This window comes from Microtus pennsylvanicus, chromosome 7 (genome assembly GCF_037038515.1).
Source record: "Microtus pennsylvanicus isolate mMicPen1 chromosome 7, mMicPen1.hap1, whole genome shotgun sequence".
Lineage (NCBI taxonomy): Eukaryota > Metazoa > Chordata > Mammalia > Rodentia > Cricetidae > Microtus > Microtus pennsylvanicus.
In genome coordinates, this window is record NC_134585.1 from 7,655,314 (window position 1) to 7,669,879 (window position 14,566).

At 50.2% G+C, this 14,566-nt stretch overlaps 1 protein-coding gene across 4 annotated transcripts in view; it reads left to right on the top strand.

Moving 5' to 3' along the window:
• The window catches only part of Ubash3a (ubiquitin associated and SH3 domain containing A), a 39,975-nt gene extending 25,735 nt beyond the window's left edge, over nt 1–14,240 (top strand). The window contains exons 7-15 of one of the 4 annotated variants that reach the window (XR_012911323.1): nt 317–443; nt 2,334–2,433; nt 3,659–3,781; nt 6,539–6,631; nt 8,134–8,278; nt 8,873–8,979; nt 9,827–9,936; nt 10,694–12,704; nt 12,767–14,239. Coding sequence is in view for 3 of the 4 variants with exons in the window: in XM_075979764.1 (XP_075835879.1) it covers nt 317–443; nt 2,334–2,433; nt 3,659–3,781; nt 6,539–6,631; nt 8,134–8,278; nt 8,873–8,979; nt 9,827–9,936; nt 10,694–10,831 (943 nt within the window). In the remaining variant the exon portion in view is untranslated. Of the gene's footprint in view, nt 1–316; nt 444–2,333; nt 2,434–3,658; nt 3,782–6,538; nt 6,632–8,133; nt 8,279–8,872; nt 8,980–9,826; nt 9,937–10,693 lie in introns of all 4 variants that reach the window. The other 3 variants (XM_075979764.1, XM_075979765.1, XM_075979766.1) reach the window with 3 other exon arrangements.
• Nucleotides 14,241–14,566: the final 326 nt, after the last annotated feature.

Sequence of the window (14,566 nt, forward strand, 5' to 3'; positions counted from 1 at the left end):
GGCAGCCAAGATGCAGGATGAATGATGCCATGTAGCTCTAGACAGGTTTCGGGCTGGAACCATGGGGAGCTGTTGGTTGCCATGTGATAATCTGTTGTAAGAAAAGAGCTAAGAAATAAAAACATACCTCATGGATGGTTGAGGAGAGTCAACCACAGGGGACCTGTCCACTTCAGAGTCACTGCATGCTGCAGACTTGACTTTATTTCGTGGTCTTGATCCTCACTGCAGAGGTTGATGAAGATATTCCCAGGAACATCTATGATCAGATACCATGGTTATGTCTCTATTCACTGCCTCTCCTCTTCCCCCACAGGACATACACATTCAGTCTAGCCATGGACCTGAACTCCAGGAAAGACGGTGACGCCAGCAGCAGAAGAAATGGGGAGTTCCACCCTCCATCCATGTCAAGGAACATTAGCAGCATACAGGCTCTGCAGGTAACAGGACCCTGGGTTTTGCTTGTTTGTTTGTTGTTTTATTTTGTTTTTTGTGAGTAAACTGTGCTTGCTGGTTTAGCACCCTGCTAGACATGACTGCCAGAGTTTGGCTTTTCTCCCAAATGAGGATGGACCCCCACACATAGGAGCCCCTCCTGAAGAATGATACCCACTGCTAAGGCCCCCCCAAGATACTCTGCAAAGCACAGGCTTCCCCAAGAGCATAGTAGGCCTGTGCCCTGGACTGTGAGGTGCAAAGGACAACCCAAAAAGGAGGGCATAGACACTGTCAGGCAAGAATTCAAACAAAATAAAATATGGCCTCTGTACCCCATTGATTCAACCAAGTAGGGGTGGAAAACGTTATAGAAGACTGCTTCTTGTCTTCCTCAGCTTCCCAGTATTGCAACAGAATACCTAAAATGGCCAGCTTCACAAAATGAAAGGTTTGTCTTGGTTCATTTGTTATGGTCTCGGAGTCTTCAGTCCATCCTCATTGGGCCCTGTTGCTTTGGGCCTGTGGTGGTACAACTTACCATGATGGATACAGACAGTAGAAGAGACTTGGCTGCCTGATAGAGGCCAGAAAGCAAAGAGAGGAAAGGCCTGGGTCCCAATAGCTCTTCAAAGTCTCTAGTCCAGTGCCCTGTTTCTTAAAGGTCCCTGTCTTGGTAGTACCATAGGCTGGTAAGCAAGCCTTCTACATGCAAGCCTTTGAGTAACATTCAAGATCCAAACTGACTGTGGTGACATATATCTAATCCCAGTACTTGAGAGGTAGAGGCAGGAGGATAGCTGTGAGTTTGAGACCATCCTGGGGTACATAGAAAGTTCCAGGGCAGCCTGGGCTACAGTGTCAGAACATGTCTCAAAAGAAAAACAAGGAAGAAAGAAAGGAAAGAAGGAAGGAGGGAAGAGGGAAGGTAGGAAGGAAGGAAGGAAGGAAGGAAGGAAGGAAGGAAGGAAGGAAGGAAGGAAGGAAGACAGAAAGACAGACAGTGGCTTCACCAGTTCTGAGCACATACAGAGTTTCCCTGCCATTGTACTCTAACAATACAGCATAGCTATTGTTCACATAGCATTAAATGGCATTAGGTGTTTAAGTTGCCTGCAGATGAGTTAGAATACACAGGGGATGTGTCTATGTTCAGTGCAAATATCATGTCATTTTATGCAAGGGACTTGAGCATCTGTGAATTTTGGTCCTACGGGGGTCCTCAGCCCACCTCAGGTGCCCTTCAGGATGGCTGTCCTACTCACAAAGACCACTTGGACAAGCAGAGACTGGCCAGCTAGAGGAAGGCGATGAGGAAGAAGAGCAAGGCTTCTTGCCTGGGTGCTCAGAGGCAAAACACACACCTGGGCACTACGAGAAAGCTGCCCTGAGACAGATTCAAACATGGGTAGTCCTGGAGGGCTCCTCAGAGGAGCAGCAAATGAGGAAACAATTAATAGATTAATAAATGAAAGAAAGAGAGAGAGACAGGAAAGAAAGGAAATAGCAAGAAAGAAAGAGGGGAAAGGAAGAGAGGGAGGGAAAGAGGTAGGGAGGGAGAAAAGGAAGGGAGGGAGTAATAAAGGAGATAGATAGATAGATAGATAGATAGATAGATAGATAGATAGATACTTGGAAGAGACAAAAAAAAGTTGAAAAGTACATGTCTGTGACAGAGTGAGTCCTCTTTTCATCTCCTTTATGATGTCATGGTATCCAGGAAATTAAACTTAGGGAGAAACGGAAGCAATCCCCCAGCCTCATCACTGTGGAGGCTGGCAGCCTGACTCTAGCTGCTGAGCATCTTGTGAGAGACTCTGTCTCTAGGCAACGACTGGTGGATACTGTAGAGGGAGTCTGACTGACGACTCTGTGTCCCATTGTTTCCACCCCAGGCTACCATCATGAGGAGAGGGGTGCTGGTAATACGCCACGGGGAGAGAGTGGACCAGGTCTTTGGGAAGTCGTGGCTACAGCAGTGCACTACCGCCGACGGTGGGTTGGGTCCAGAAGACTCTAGACAGCCCACGTGTCCTCGAGGAACCCTAAATCCCAACAGTCTGTCCTGTGGAGCCACCGCGGCAGAGCTGCTGCGGGAAATGGCAGTGCCCCAAGGCTTTGATGTCCCTTGTATGGATACGGAAACCCACCCACATACACATTGGTCACGTGTCTGAGCCAAGCCCTTGGCATCAGCTCAGTGACCTGTGACAATTCTGATTTCCCCTTTTCTCTGGTGAGACAGGTTACGCCGCTTGTTTCTGGTCCCACAGCTCAGAGCTAATGGTCAGAATTTCCAACAGGTTGACAGATTTTAGAGGTCACTGTCAAATTCAAGGAGACCAGGGTGTCATGCAGCCCATATTCTGCATTCAAACACCTGACTAAAGAATTTCCAATATGGGGCACTTCCAGCCAAGTGTGTACTGTCCTAGCAGCAGCAATACACACTAGAGGCTTCACACTACACACTGATACCCCCTCAGAAGCCTGTCCTGGAGAGACACATTTCCTCCCCTTGTGTGAGTGATAAGCGCTGAGAAGACAAAATGGGTCCCTGGTCCCTGGGCTCAAACCCATGTGTTCTGCATTTGAGAATATGTCACAGGCCTGAAAAGCAATATTTGCTCCATGAGCTGAGTTCACATCACAGAGAACATTCTAGAAACAAACAACACTGGCAAGGCTTAGACAATAACCTTCCCATGTGGATCTCGGTTTAGGGGTCTTGAGAGACAAAGGGATCTGACTCAATGTTCCCAGATGTCTTCTGTAGTAATATGAGCGCGGCGGCAGGGTTGCGTCCCCAAACACCCCAGCCGCCTGCCCTGCCCGGCTAGCTTATGCCCCGAAATAATTACACGGACACTGTATTCTTTTAAACACTGCTCTGGCCCATTTCTAATCATCTGTGTAGCGCCCCTAGGTGCGCTTACCGGGAAGATTCTAGCCTAAGTCCATCCTGGGTCGGAGCTGGGGCATGGTGTGCGTCTTCCCTGGAGCAGGTAGCATGGCGTCTCTCTTGCGTCTGCTCCCGAGAGGAGAGCTGTCGGGTCTGACCTCACTTCCTCTTCCTCCCAGCCTTCCCTTCTGTTTACTCCACCCACCTAAGGGTGGGCCTATCAAATGGGCCTAGCAGTTTCTTTATTGCTTAACCAAGGAAATCAACAGATTGATATATGACACTCCCCCATCAGTCTTCTACTTGTTTCTACCTTAGGAAAATACTACAGGCCGGACCTGAACTTCCCCCGCAGCCTGCCCAGGAGGAGCAATGGCATCAAAGACTTTGAAAATGATCCGCCTTTATCGTCCTGTGGAATTTTCCAGGCCAGACTTGCTGGTATGTTTAAGAGCATTCCTACCAGAGAGTAACAGTGCTAACAATGATCTTAGCTGTACACACTGAGCCCCCGCCGTGCATCCTTTGACATCAGTACTGGCATCTTCCATACTCTGCCCTTCCAGGGACACAGAGATGGTCTTAGTTACTGTCCTATTGCTATGAAGATATGTGACCATGCAATTAATAAAAGGAAGCATTTGCTTGAGGGATTGCTTATAATTTCAGAGGGTTAGTCCATGAGCATCATGGCAGGGAGCATGCCGATAGGCAGGCAGGCATGGACTGGAACAGTAGCCGAGAGCTTACATCTGATCCACAGGCAGGAAGCAGAAGGATCCTGGGCCTGACTTAAGCTTTTTAAACCTCAATTCCCTCCCCCAGTGACACACCTCCTCCAATAAGGCCACACCTCCTAATCCTTCCCAAACAGTTCCACTAACTGGGGCCCAAATATTCAAATATGTGAGCCCAGGGTGGGGGCACTCTCATTCAAACCACAGAGCTGTCAGTGATTTTATCCAGGGTCACACAGTTAGGGACCAAAAGTGCAGCAATCTGATCTAGTAATGGATGGTTGGTGATGCAAGCAATAAAATATAGGGAGGGGGCACTGTAGAGAGAGGACAATCAATGAAAACTACATACACCAAGAGCATCACTTACAAAATTAAAACCGAGCTGAGGAGATGGCACAGTCAGCCAAGGGTTTGCTGTGCAAGCACAAGTTTGATCCTCAGAACCTACATGAAAAAGTTGGGTGTGGTGACACGCCCTCATATTCCCCATGCAAGAAACACAGAGACAGGTTGCCCCCCAGGGTTTGCTGGCCAGCCAGCTCCTAGGCCAGCCAGCCTAGCCTACACAGTGAGTTCCAGGACAGTGAGAAATGCTGTCTTAAAGGGTGAAGAGCATTCTTGAGGATGGCTTTGGAGGTTGACCTCCGACCCCCATATACATGCATACACACACACACACACACACACACACACACACTGTGAAGGCACACTCCTTCACAGGTTATATTGCACTGTCCCTCAGAACTTTGAGTTAAGAATGGCTAGTCACTCCTTCCATGAGATCTAATTTGGGGAGCTGAGGAGATTGCTGAACTTGCCTGGTGCACATCTTATAAATTCGGAAAGCTGAGCCTAAGGGAACAAATGGACAGCCCAGTCCCTGGTTGGCCAGCTAAAGGAACCCAGCAGAACCAGCTCTCCTCCTTCTCACCTACGTGAGTACACATTGTTTCCCTGCCAGCTTTCTCGATGAACATTCTGCATTCATTCTATGACTGTTTCAGGCTCCCAGTGAAGCAACAGTTGATTCTGGGCTTGGGACACACAAGCTGCACACAGCTGAAAGGATCCCTTCTCTCTTAGGGCAATGTGGCTGATGAACACATGTGCATGCATGTGTCGTGTGTGTGTCTCCTAAAAGTCCTGTCTTCATGCCTAAACACTCATGGAAATGTTTGAACAGTTCTCAGTGTGTGTGTCTTGTATGGGTGGTGAGCATCCCAAGCTGCTGTATAAGTACCAAAGCCTGGGTGGCTTAAACATCATTAGTCACCTGACAATGCTAAGGTTGAAGTCCCCAAGGTCATGGTACCAGCAGATGGTTCCTTCTGAGGCTATAAGGAAGACCTGTCCTTCTCTGTGGCTCCATGGCATCTTTGCCCTGTGCCTTCCCATCATCCCTCTGTATCTGTGTCTCTACTCAGCCTTCTCCTTTACAGAAGACACATTGGTATAGAGTCCAGCCTTATTTTAACTTGTTCTCTGTTGCCCCATGGGATGCTGGGGGATAGTTTCCAGGATCCTCCATGGTCATAGTCAATGGGTACTCAAATCCTTTATATTAAAAAACAAAAGACCATAAATTTTGCATGAAATCTGCATAGTCAGCACAATCGTGTTTTCTGATAATTTTGAACCCTATCAATCCTTAGATACAGATCACAGACGAGGAGGGCTGACTAAAGTCCCATCCTCGGGCACCAGGGGTAAATACTCCAGCTTGCCTATCGCTGACAATCCCCAAGCCTCCTGGCTTTCATGCCAGATCCCTCTTGTGCCATGGAGCTTCCTTTGCCACCAGCTGGGCTTCTGATGTCACATAAAAACACAATTGGATTACAGCTTGTCATTCCACAAGCCATGACTAGCCTTGAAGTGACCAACTAAAAGACCGTAACTATATAAAGCAATGTTCATGCTAAGCCTACAGTGCAGACCTGACTTAAGCAGCGCATGGTGGATTCTCAGCCCACAGAGTCACTTCTATCTGGAGCCCAGGTCTCCTTCTAGACTCACCCAGGCTGTGAGCAGAACTCAGGTCCTTAGGAATGCAGCCCTGGGACCTTCCCTGGCAGCTACTGGCCACGCTCTGCTTCTGAGGCCACACCCATGCCTTATAACATGGGCCCCTCCATGTTTCAACACAACCAAGGACTATGGGTCATATGCCAAGTACATCCCCCTTTGGTTTCCTCTCATTCCTGCTCTGTGACCAGCTAGGAGGAACCTCCACTACCCGTGAGTTCACTAACCCCGGGTCAGCCCCCTCCACCATACAATACAATGTAGTCACAAGAACAATTGCTGATCACAGTTGCAATTTCTCCCCTAACCTGGTGGGGGATCCCGCAGATATGGACAGCCATGGTAGGAGCCTCATTCTTCCCTGCCCACGGCCATGACAAGCCCTCATCCTGGGCTGGTGCATGAAGGGTGTTTCCTACTTCCTGTTTTCCAGGAGAGGCTCTGCTGGACAGCGGCATCAGAGTCACTGCCGTCTATGTGTCACCGGCCCTGCGCTGTGTGCAGACAGCCAAGCACATCCTGGAAGGTGGGTCATTGATCTTGAGGCCACTCTCTGTGGGGATTAAGGAGGGGTGGGGTGAATGAGATGATGGGCAGGGAAGGCCACATCTAAGCCAATAGGCAGTTAGAAACTGCCTTCTGGGGCTGCTTGAAAGAAATGAGCAACTAACATTCTAGAACGCTAGGGTTGTAGGACCGACCCATGGGAACTGGTGTCAGAGGGTCAATGTCTGTCATCATACTTTGCTCCTCTGGCTCCTTTCCCCCAGGTGTCTCAGTAATTATAAAGGAACACGCACGAACCTAGAGAGCTGGGGCTGTTGTAGACCCTTCTAGATCCAACATGCATGACATCCAGGAGCAGGGTTGATGCTCAAAGGGAGCTGTCCAGCGTCACCTGGCTGTCAGGGACCCATTAGCAGATCCCCTCAGTCATGCAATGTGATATAGCCACGTGGGAAGCTGGGGGTCACACGGGTTCTGCCCACACTTAGGGGGTCATGAAAGTGTACACAGCAGGGGATGGAGACCCTCCTTGTTCACTGCAGAACAACGTTCCCGTCCAAGGTCAGCAGTTAGGAGGCAGGGTCCCTGCCCCCAGTCAGAACCCCTCTCCATTACAATTTCATCCCAGACAGCCTTACTTGATGGGTCTTTCGGTCAAGATAGAAAATGCTTGGGGAGGGTGAGCTGTGAGGAATCGGAATGTTCCAGGTGTTTCTCTCCAACCCATTACCTCTTGCCCACCAGGGCTCCCTGTTACTATCACCGTATCATTCTATCAAGGCTGTGGCATGGGTTGAATGAGCTGTATCTAGAGTTAGAGTCACACCCTATGTTGGGCCTGCTGCCTATGGTGTCCCCTAGCAAAGCAGTGTAGTCCCTGCCTGGTGGTTTGGGTCTCAGAGACAGCAGTGCTGTGCTTACATCCCAGGATGCCATTTGCCAGGCAAGAGACACGTTTGTGAAGGGTTTCCCTGGGCTCGTGTATAGGTTGGTGCCCTAGTTTGTTTTTCCATTACTGTGATAAAACACTAACCAATCCAACGGGGGGAGGAAGAGGTGTATTTGACTTATACTTCCATGACACACCCACCAGTCAGAGAAGCTTTGATGGGAACTCAAAGCAGGAACCTGGAGGCAGGAGCTGAAGCCATGGAGGAGCTCAGACTGCTTTCTTACAGTGCTCAGAATCGCCTGTCTAAGCACAGCACCACCCACGGTGCTTTTGGCCCTCCCATCCCAGTAATTGATCGAGGAAACAGGCATAGTGGTGCACACCTTCAGTCTCAGCACTTGGGGTACAGAGACGGCAAGTCTCTGAGTTTAAGGACTCTATGTAGTGAATTTCAGAACAGTTAGGGACTCGCCCTGCAGACCACTCTCAAGGAGGCATGTTCTCGATGGCGGATCTCTTCCCAGATGTCTGCCTTGTGTTGAGCTGACAAAACCACTAACTAGTATGGTGGGTCTAGCATGAAGAAACTTCTTTAGGTGACGTCCACGCTTGTTTTCCGCTAACCCCAGAACTCAAACTTGAGAAGAAGCTGAAGATAAGAGTTGAGCCTGGAGTCTTCGAATGGATGAAGTGGGAGGCCAGCAAGGCCACTCCAACCTTCCTGACCTTGGAGGAGCTGAAAGAGGCGAACTTCAACATTGACCCTGATTACAGGTAGGTGCCTTCCCATTCTCCACCACTCACGCTTCTCTAGGTCTTCTTAAAGAAAATCTAGCTACTAGGTGGGGCTCTGCGGTGAAGAGTGAGGGAGAATGAGCCATGGATATAGCATAAGCAGCGGGGAGGCCATGGGAAATGGCTTGAAGGTTGTGGTCTTGCTCGGCTAAACCAACAAGACTCCTGGTGAGGCAGCTTCAGCTACACACATCACCTGGAGACGATGGAGGCTGGGGAACCTGACCATATGTGGGAGATGGGGTGCTCCTGCTAAAACTGACCCCATAAGGATGGACACAGATGGACCTCATCCAGAAAGGGGTCCCAGTGAAGGGGAGTGTCTTTGTCCTTTTCTGGGTAGACTAGGAGTTACAGTTTTCCTGTTGCTCAGTGAGCATCCATGCTGGGGGTAGCATAGTCCTCTGCTGGTACGGAGCACACCCAGGAGCCCCTGCTGGCCATGCCCTCATGAGCCCTGCCTGGTAGGCCATCTGGAGGATCGTGGTCCCTCTTAGCCACTCCAGCACACACACAGATGGCCACCAGAAGGCTCTAGGACAGCAGCCATGTCTCTCTGCACCCTCCTTTCAGGCCTGCCTTCCCCCGCTGCTCCCTCATGCCAGCCGAGAGCTATGACCAGTACGTGGAAAGGTGCACCGTGAGCATGGGACAGATCATCAGCACATGCCCCCAGGACAGTGAGTGTCCCACTGGTTTGAGGAGGAACACCCTCGGGGTTCTCTGGGATGGGATTGGCTGATTTCTGGGCTGTTAATGTCCCCACCCCCAAGTTCTGGCCAGGATAATATCTCCTCTCCACCACGACAGGGAGTAGATGCAGCACACATACCCCTTGTTACTTGGGCCTGCACGCTCTGGTGCTGAGCACTGATGGGCCCTAAAGGACACCAGGATCTTCAGTGACTATCCATGCCCAAAGACTAGATTAATTTGAAGGGAACAACAGGAACCCGGAAAGACAGAAAGATGGAGCGGCCGATGCCTAAGAAAAGTGAGGCTGAGTCACAGTTCACCTGCCCTAACCACCAGCCATGGTCCCAGCTCTCCCAGCTTCACCTTGTCCAGCACAAAGACACACAGAGGTGCTGGGTCCCACACCCATCATGTCACCTGAGAAGGCTCCTGAGCCCAGGGACACTGCAAATCCTTATCTAATGCAGACACCGTCTCAGGCTCCCAGTGACAAGGCAGCTAAAGAGATTGGATTGGTCTGGGTGGTAGCCAACACATACCCCTCCTATGGCTGACAGGACCTAGGCAGCCAGCCACAGAGGAGAGTGGCTCGGATCCCCTTTATGCCATCTCTGAAGCTGGCACACAGGCACTGAGCCCTATCCCCAGGCTGCAGGTGGGAGGCAGGGCACTCCAAATCACGGACAAATGTCTGAGTCTACCCACCAACACTGCTTCCCAGTCCACCACCTCACACGGGCACGGTAGCTGGGCCTGCAAGACTCTGAGGAGCCCTCTGTCTTGCAAAGCGCTCTCTGTGCCTGCTCTGACCTTGGGGTGTGTTGTCTACAGTGGGTGTCACCCTCATCGTGAGCCATAGCTCAGCACTCGACTCCTGCACTAGGCCACTCCTCAGGCTCCCACCCAGAGAATGTGGAGATTTTGCCCAGTTGGTAAGAAAGGTATGTGTGCCTCTTATGCCTTTACCGCCGAGTAAAGCAAGCACAGGGTTGTAGCACTCTCTGTAGAAAGAAAACAAGCATCCAACTGAACCAGGACTGGCAGCACCATGCGAATGTGCCCACCTGCTCCCGTGCAGGGCATGTCTGCTGGAGCCGTGGGACGGGCCCGTCATTCTGTCACTGCATGGCGGTCTCAGATTTCTCCATGCATATTGGGATTTTTGCAAATCTTGGCTGACCAAAGAATTCTTAGACATTAAAAAGTGGGTGAGGTGGGGTAGGAAAGGCATGTGGACAGGAAAGCCTTCAACACAAGGATCCCCGGGCCAGATCCACTTACAGATGAAGGCATGGGGGTCTAAGGGTTCACTTTGTTCTCTATTCCGTGGTCTGAAGCCTCAGTCCTGAGCCTGCAGTGACGCAGGAATAAGGTACTCTGTAGCTAGCTGGCAGGGTTCCATAGGCTTGTGGACCAGGTAATTCTGTAGGAAAAGAGGACTGACCCATGGCTCCCAGAACGCTTAGCAGCCCTACTCCAAGTTATGACCAATCTCACCCTGGTTCCATTGTTGGGAGGGCCGATCATCCCCAGATGGAAGTAACATGATAGAGGTTGGCATTGGTTCCATGGCACCCTGGAAGCCTGGCACCATCTGGTCTCCTCCATAACATAGAAGCATTATCAGTGGGCTTAAGAAGCACCCTGATGTTGATTGACATGTAACAGAACACAATAAACATTTTAACCCTCTTCCAGATCCCATCTCTGGGGATGTGTTTCTGTGAAGAAGACAAAGAGGAAGGAAAATGGGAGCTGGTGAACCCGCCAGTGAAGACACTGACCCACGGGGCCAACTCGGCCTTTAACTGGAAGAACTGGATCTCGAGCCACTGAGCCAACACCAGCTAGTCAGCAAGAGGTGACTGCGCCAAGCCAAGGCATGAGGCTGTGATGATGATTACAGAGGCATCCTAGTCCCTTGTCTGCCGCGACTTGGAGAAGCACAAGATACACTTGATATTCGGGGGTATTGCCATGGCTCATGCCTTGGTTACTGCCAGCTGTGGATCTGCTACCCTGCCAGCCTGCCTTTGGAAATCAGAGCGGAGGTCCGGATTAGCACACCACATTGCGACATGCGTGCTGGGCTGAAGAGAACAGAGGAACCGCCTTCCTTCCAGGAACTAAAGACTCCCCACCCCCACACTCGAAGATGCCACCCTTCTATTTTGTATGCTCTCAGGAGCCCTCCTTCCTTCTGTGGCCATCACTCTTTAGCCAGGGCCACACCAATTGAAAGAGGAACGGTGGTCAATAAAAGAAACGTCCCACCAGATCAAAACCAGGACAGCCGCCCGCACCAGCATGTGTGTATTGGCTCCTGCTAGGACACATTGCTGCCAGCATGGTTGTGATCTGTGATCATAGCAGCACAAAATTCCTAATGCACATGGACTAGTGTGTGGCTCTGGAGGTCATTGTGGGCTGTGTTCCTCCATGGAAGATAGAGGACCCCCTCCTCAGCTGTCTCCAGAATCGAGAGGCATCTGTACTTCCTGCCATCATATTTATAATGTTCTATTGCAAATCAATCAATCTAGGGAAGCTCTAAGGCATGGCTACACAGCTCCTGCCTTAAGCCTCCTGTCTCCTCCTCACAAAAGACCCTAGGACAAATTGTGCTCAGTAACCTAGAATCTTCTGCCGTCTCAAGATCCTTGACAACCATGCCTTCAATGTCCCTTAGCCACAGAGGTCACAGAATTAGGACATGCGTGTCTTTGGAGGCTGTTCTCCAACCTGCCTCAGCCTCTGTCCATCCAAGCACATTGTGGCTATTGCTCAGGGTCCAGACATAAAGATCTGAGCCCAATACGCACACTTTGTGTGGGTCATTTTTGGCTTCTCTCTTCTCCACAAGCAGGGGGGCTTGGGGCTGTATGAGGGGAAGGAGTGTGACCCCTGCCTTTGCCAGCACAGGGGGAATGTCTATTCCTGAGTGGCTCTGGCTTGGGAAATCTTGGTCCAGCGGTAAGTGGGATTCTCTGTGTAGTGTCCTTCTACCTCACACTGCGGAGGCCATCCCATCCCCAAAGCCCATGCACAAATGTCTTACATTGCTGTCATCCCCCACACCAGGATGTTGTTTTTTTTTTTTTAATGGATCTTTCTTCTTCACCAGCCCCCGTTGCAAAATTCTGGTTACTCTTCACTGTTGCACTCTGGGCTATGGCTGAAGGCAGGAAGGATCTGGAAGGGAAGGCAAGCCGAGAGCAAGAAATGGAGAGAGTAAGAAAGGAGATTTCTTGGTGTTCTTTTCCTTCTTCTCCCAGGGCGGGGCCCTTGATGTTTATGAGCTCATCTGACCCCTGCTGGCCACACTTGGGAAGGACACCTTCCCCAGGACACTGCGTGGCCCGCCTTCCAATCCACATTCTTTGACTTTTTCATTTCAGAGCCAACTTGAGTTTTTAAAATAGGACTCCTATTGACGTGTGTCATGGGCGTAGCTACATTCTTTCCTCCCGAGTTCAGCCAGTACGCAGTTCTGCAGGGTTCACCCTATCTGTGGGCAGTTCAAAGGCTCAAGACACTCCCCTACTCCTGGGAAAGGCTGGGGGAGCAGCTTGTGGACTGGGCCACCTGAAGAGCTGTGGAGTCTCACTGCAGCTGCAGGCTGAATCGATTATTAGTCACATAGAAGTTCTGATCCTGCTGCTGTGTGAGACTGTATTTGGAGACTCTGTGTGTGTGTGTGTGTGTGTGTGTGTGTGTGTGTGTGAGAGAGAGAGAGAGAGAGAGAGAGAGAGAGAGAGAGAGAGAGAGAAGAAGAGGGAGAGAGAGATACATTTAAGCACTCATGTATGCCCAGGCTACAGGGAATATATGGATGTCAGAAGCAACTTTGTGGAATTTGGTTTCTTTACCCACCTTTATAGTGTCTTCATTACAATTCTGTTGCTATGACAAAACACTGTGACCAAGACAATTTAAAAAGCATTTAATTGCACTTCCAGTTTCTGAGAGTTAGAGTCCAGGATGGCAGAGCAAAGCAGGCACAACTGAGAGCTCCCGTCTTGATCCACAAGCACGATGTGGACAGTGTGCCCACCGGGAGCCGCACAAGGCTTCTGAAAGCCCCCCCCCCCCCCCCCGAGACATACCACCTCCAACTTCCTAATCCTTCCCAGATAGTTCCACCAACAGTGGACCAAGTATCCAAACATGAACTGTGGGAGCCACCCTTATCCAAACCAGTAGACTCTGGGGATTGAAGTCAGGCGGCCAATCTTGAGCCGCAAGCATCTTTACCTCCTCAACCATTTGCTGACCTGGAGATGGAAATCTTGAAAAAGACATCTGAGGTGAATGAGGTCATCAGCATGGGCCCAATCCAATCTCACCGTCCTTCTAAGAAAAGGAACTCAAGTTACAAACACGGACACACTGTGGCAGTTGAATAAGAACGGGTCACATAGGCTCGTGCATTTGTGTGCTTGGTTATCAGGGAGAGCCACAACTTGAGAAGGATTAGGAGGAGTGGCCTCGTTGAAGTGGGTTTTAGGGTTTCGGAAGCCTGAGCCAGGCCCAGTGGCTTTCTCTCTTCCTGCTGCCTTCAGATCCAGATGCAGAACTCAGCTACAACGTCTGCCTGTGTACCACCTCGCTTCCTGCCGTAATGATGATAGACTAAACCTCTGAAGCTATAAGCCAGCTCAAACCAAATGCTTTTTTTTATGAGAGTTTCCATGGTCGTGGTGTCTCTTCGCAGCAATAGAACATTGACTAAGACACACATACAAAAGGGTGAGCCTGTGAAAACACGGTAGGAGACACTTTCTGCAAGCCTCAGGAGGAGGCAGACTGTGACATCTTGGTACTGGATTTCCTTTGGATTAAGCCATCTAGTCTATGTGCACTGTATGAGAGACACAGATAACTACTGCACTGCATGAAGATTATTGCCAAGAGCATCAAAACTGTACCAGCCAGAACTGGACACTGGGCAGGCTATGCATTTATATGAAGTATATAATAAACAGTGCTATCAACTGGAACTGTCTCCAGGGCGTGCATGTTGCATTGAGCATCGTAAACAGTGTAGAAATGATCTGTATTGTGTGAAGGATGTGTGCTGACTGTGTGCAAAGACAGCCCCTTCCTATATAAAGACACTGTGTATCCCAGGATCCAGGAGCCTAGCCACAGCGAATACCAGGAAGTGACTACAGAAAGCACAGACCAGACACTGGAGTTGGGGAAACCGGTCCAGCTACTGACTAGAGCAAAGGCTATTCTGAGAACAGGATGTGGTCATATCTGACCACACGGTCTTCCACTGTCCCTAAGAATAGGTATGTCAACATCAGAAAGCTCTGCCCAGGACATGGCCCTCACCTATACTTGTTGACACTCTGTGTTCCACTTCCTTGTCTGTGAAATGAGCAAACATAAGCTTCTCTGTGGGTTGTTGCAGAGTGGCGATCAGCCAACTGGGAGACGGAACCATCTTCTCTAGCTGCAGTAACGGCTCTGTTGCTGTTCATGTGGCAGTTGTATTACCCAGAACTTTCTAGAGTGCCTCTCTGCTCCATGGACAGGTGCCTCAAGTCTAGTGTAACTAAATGC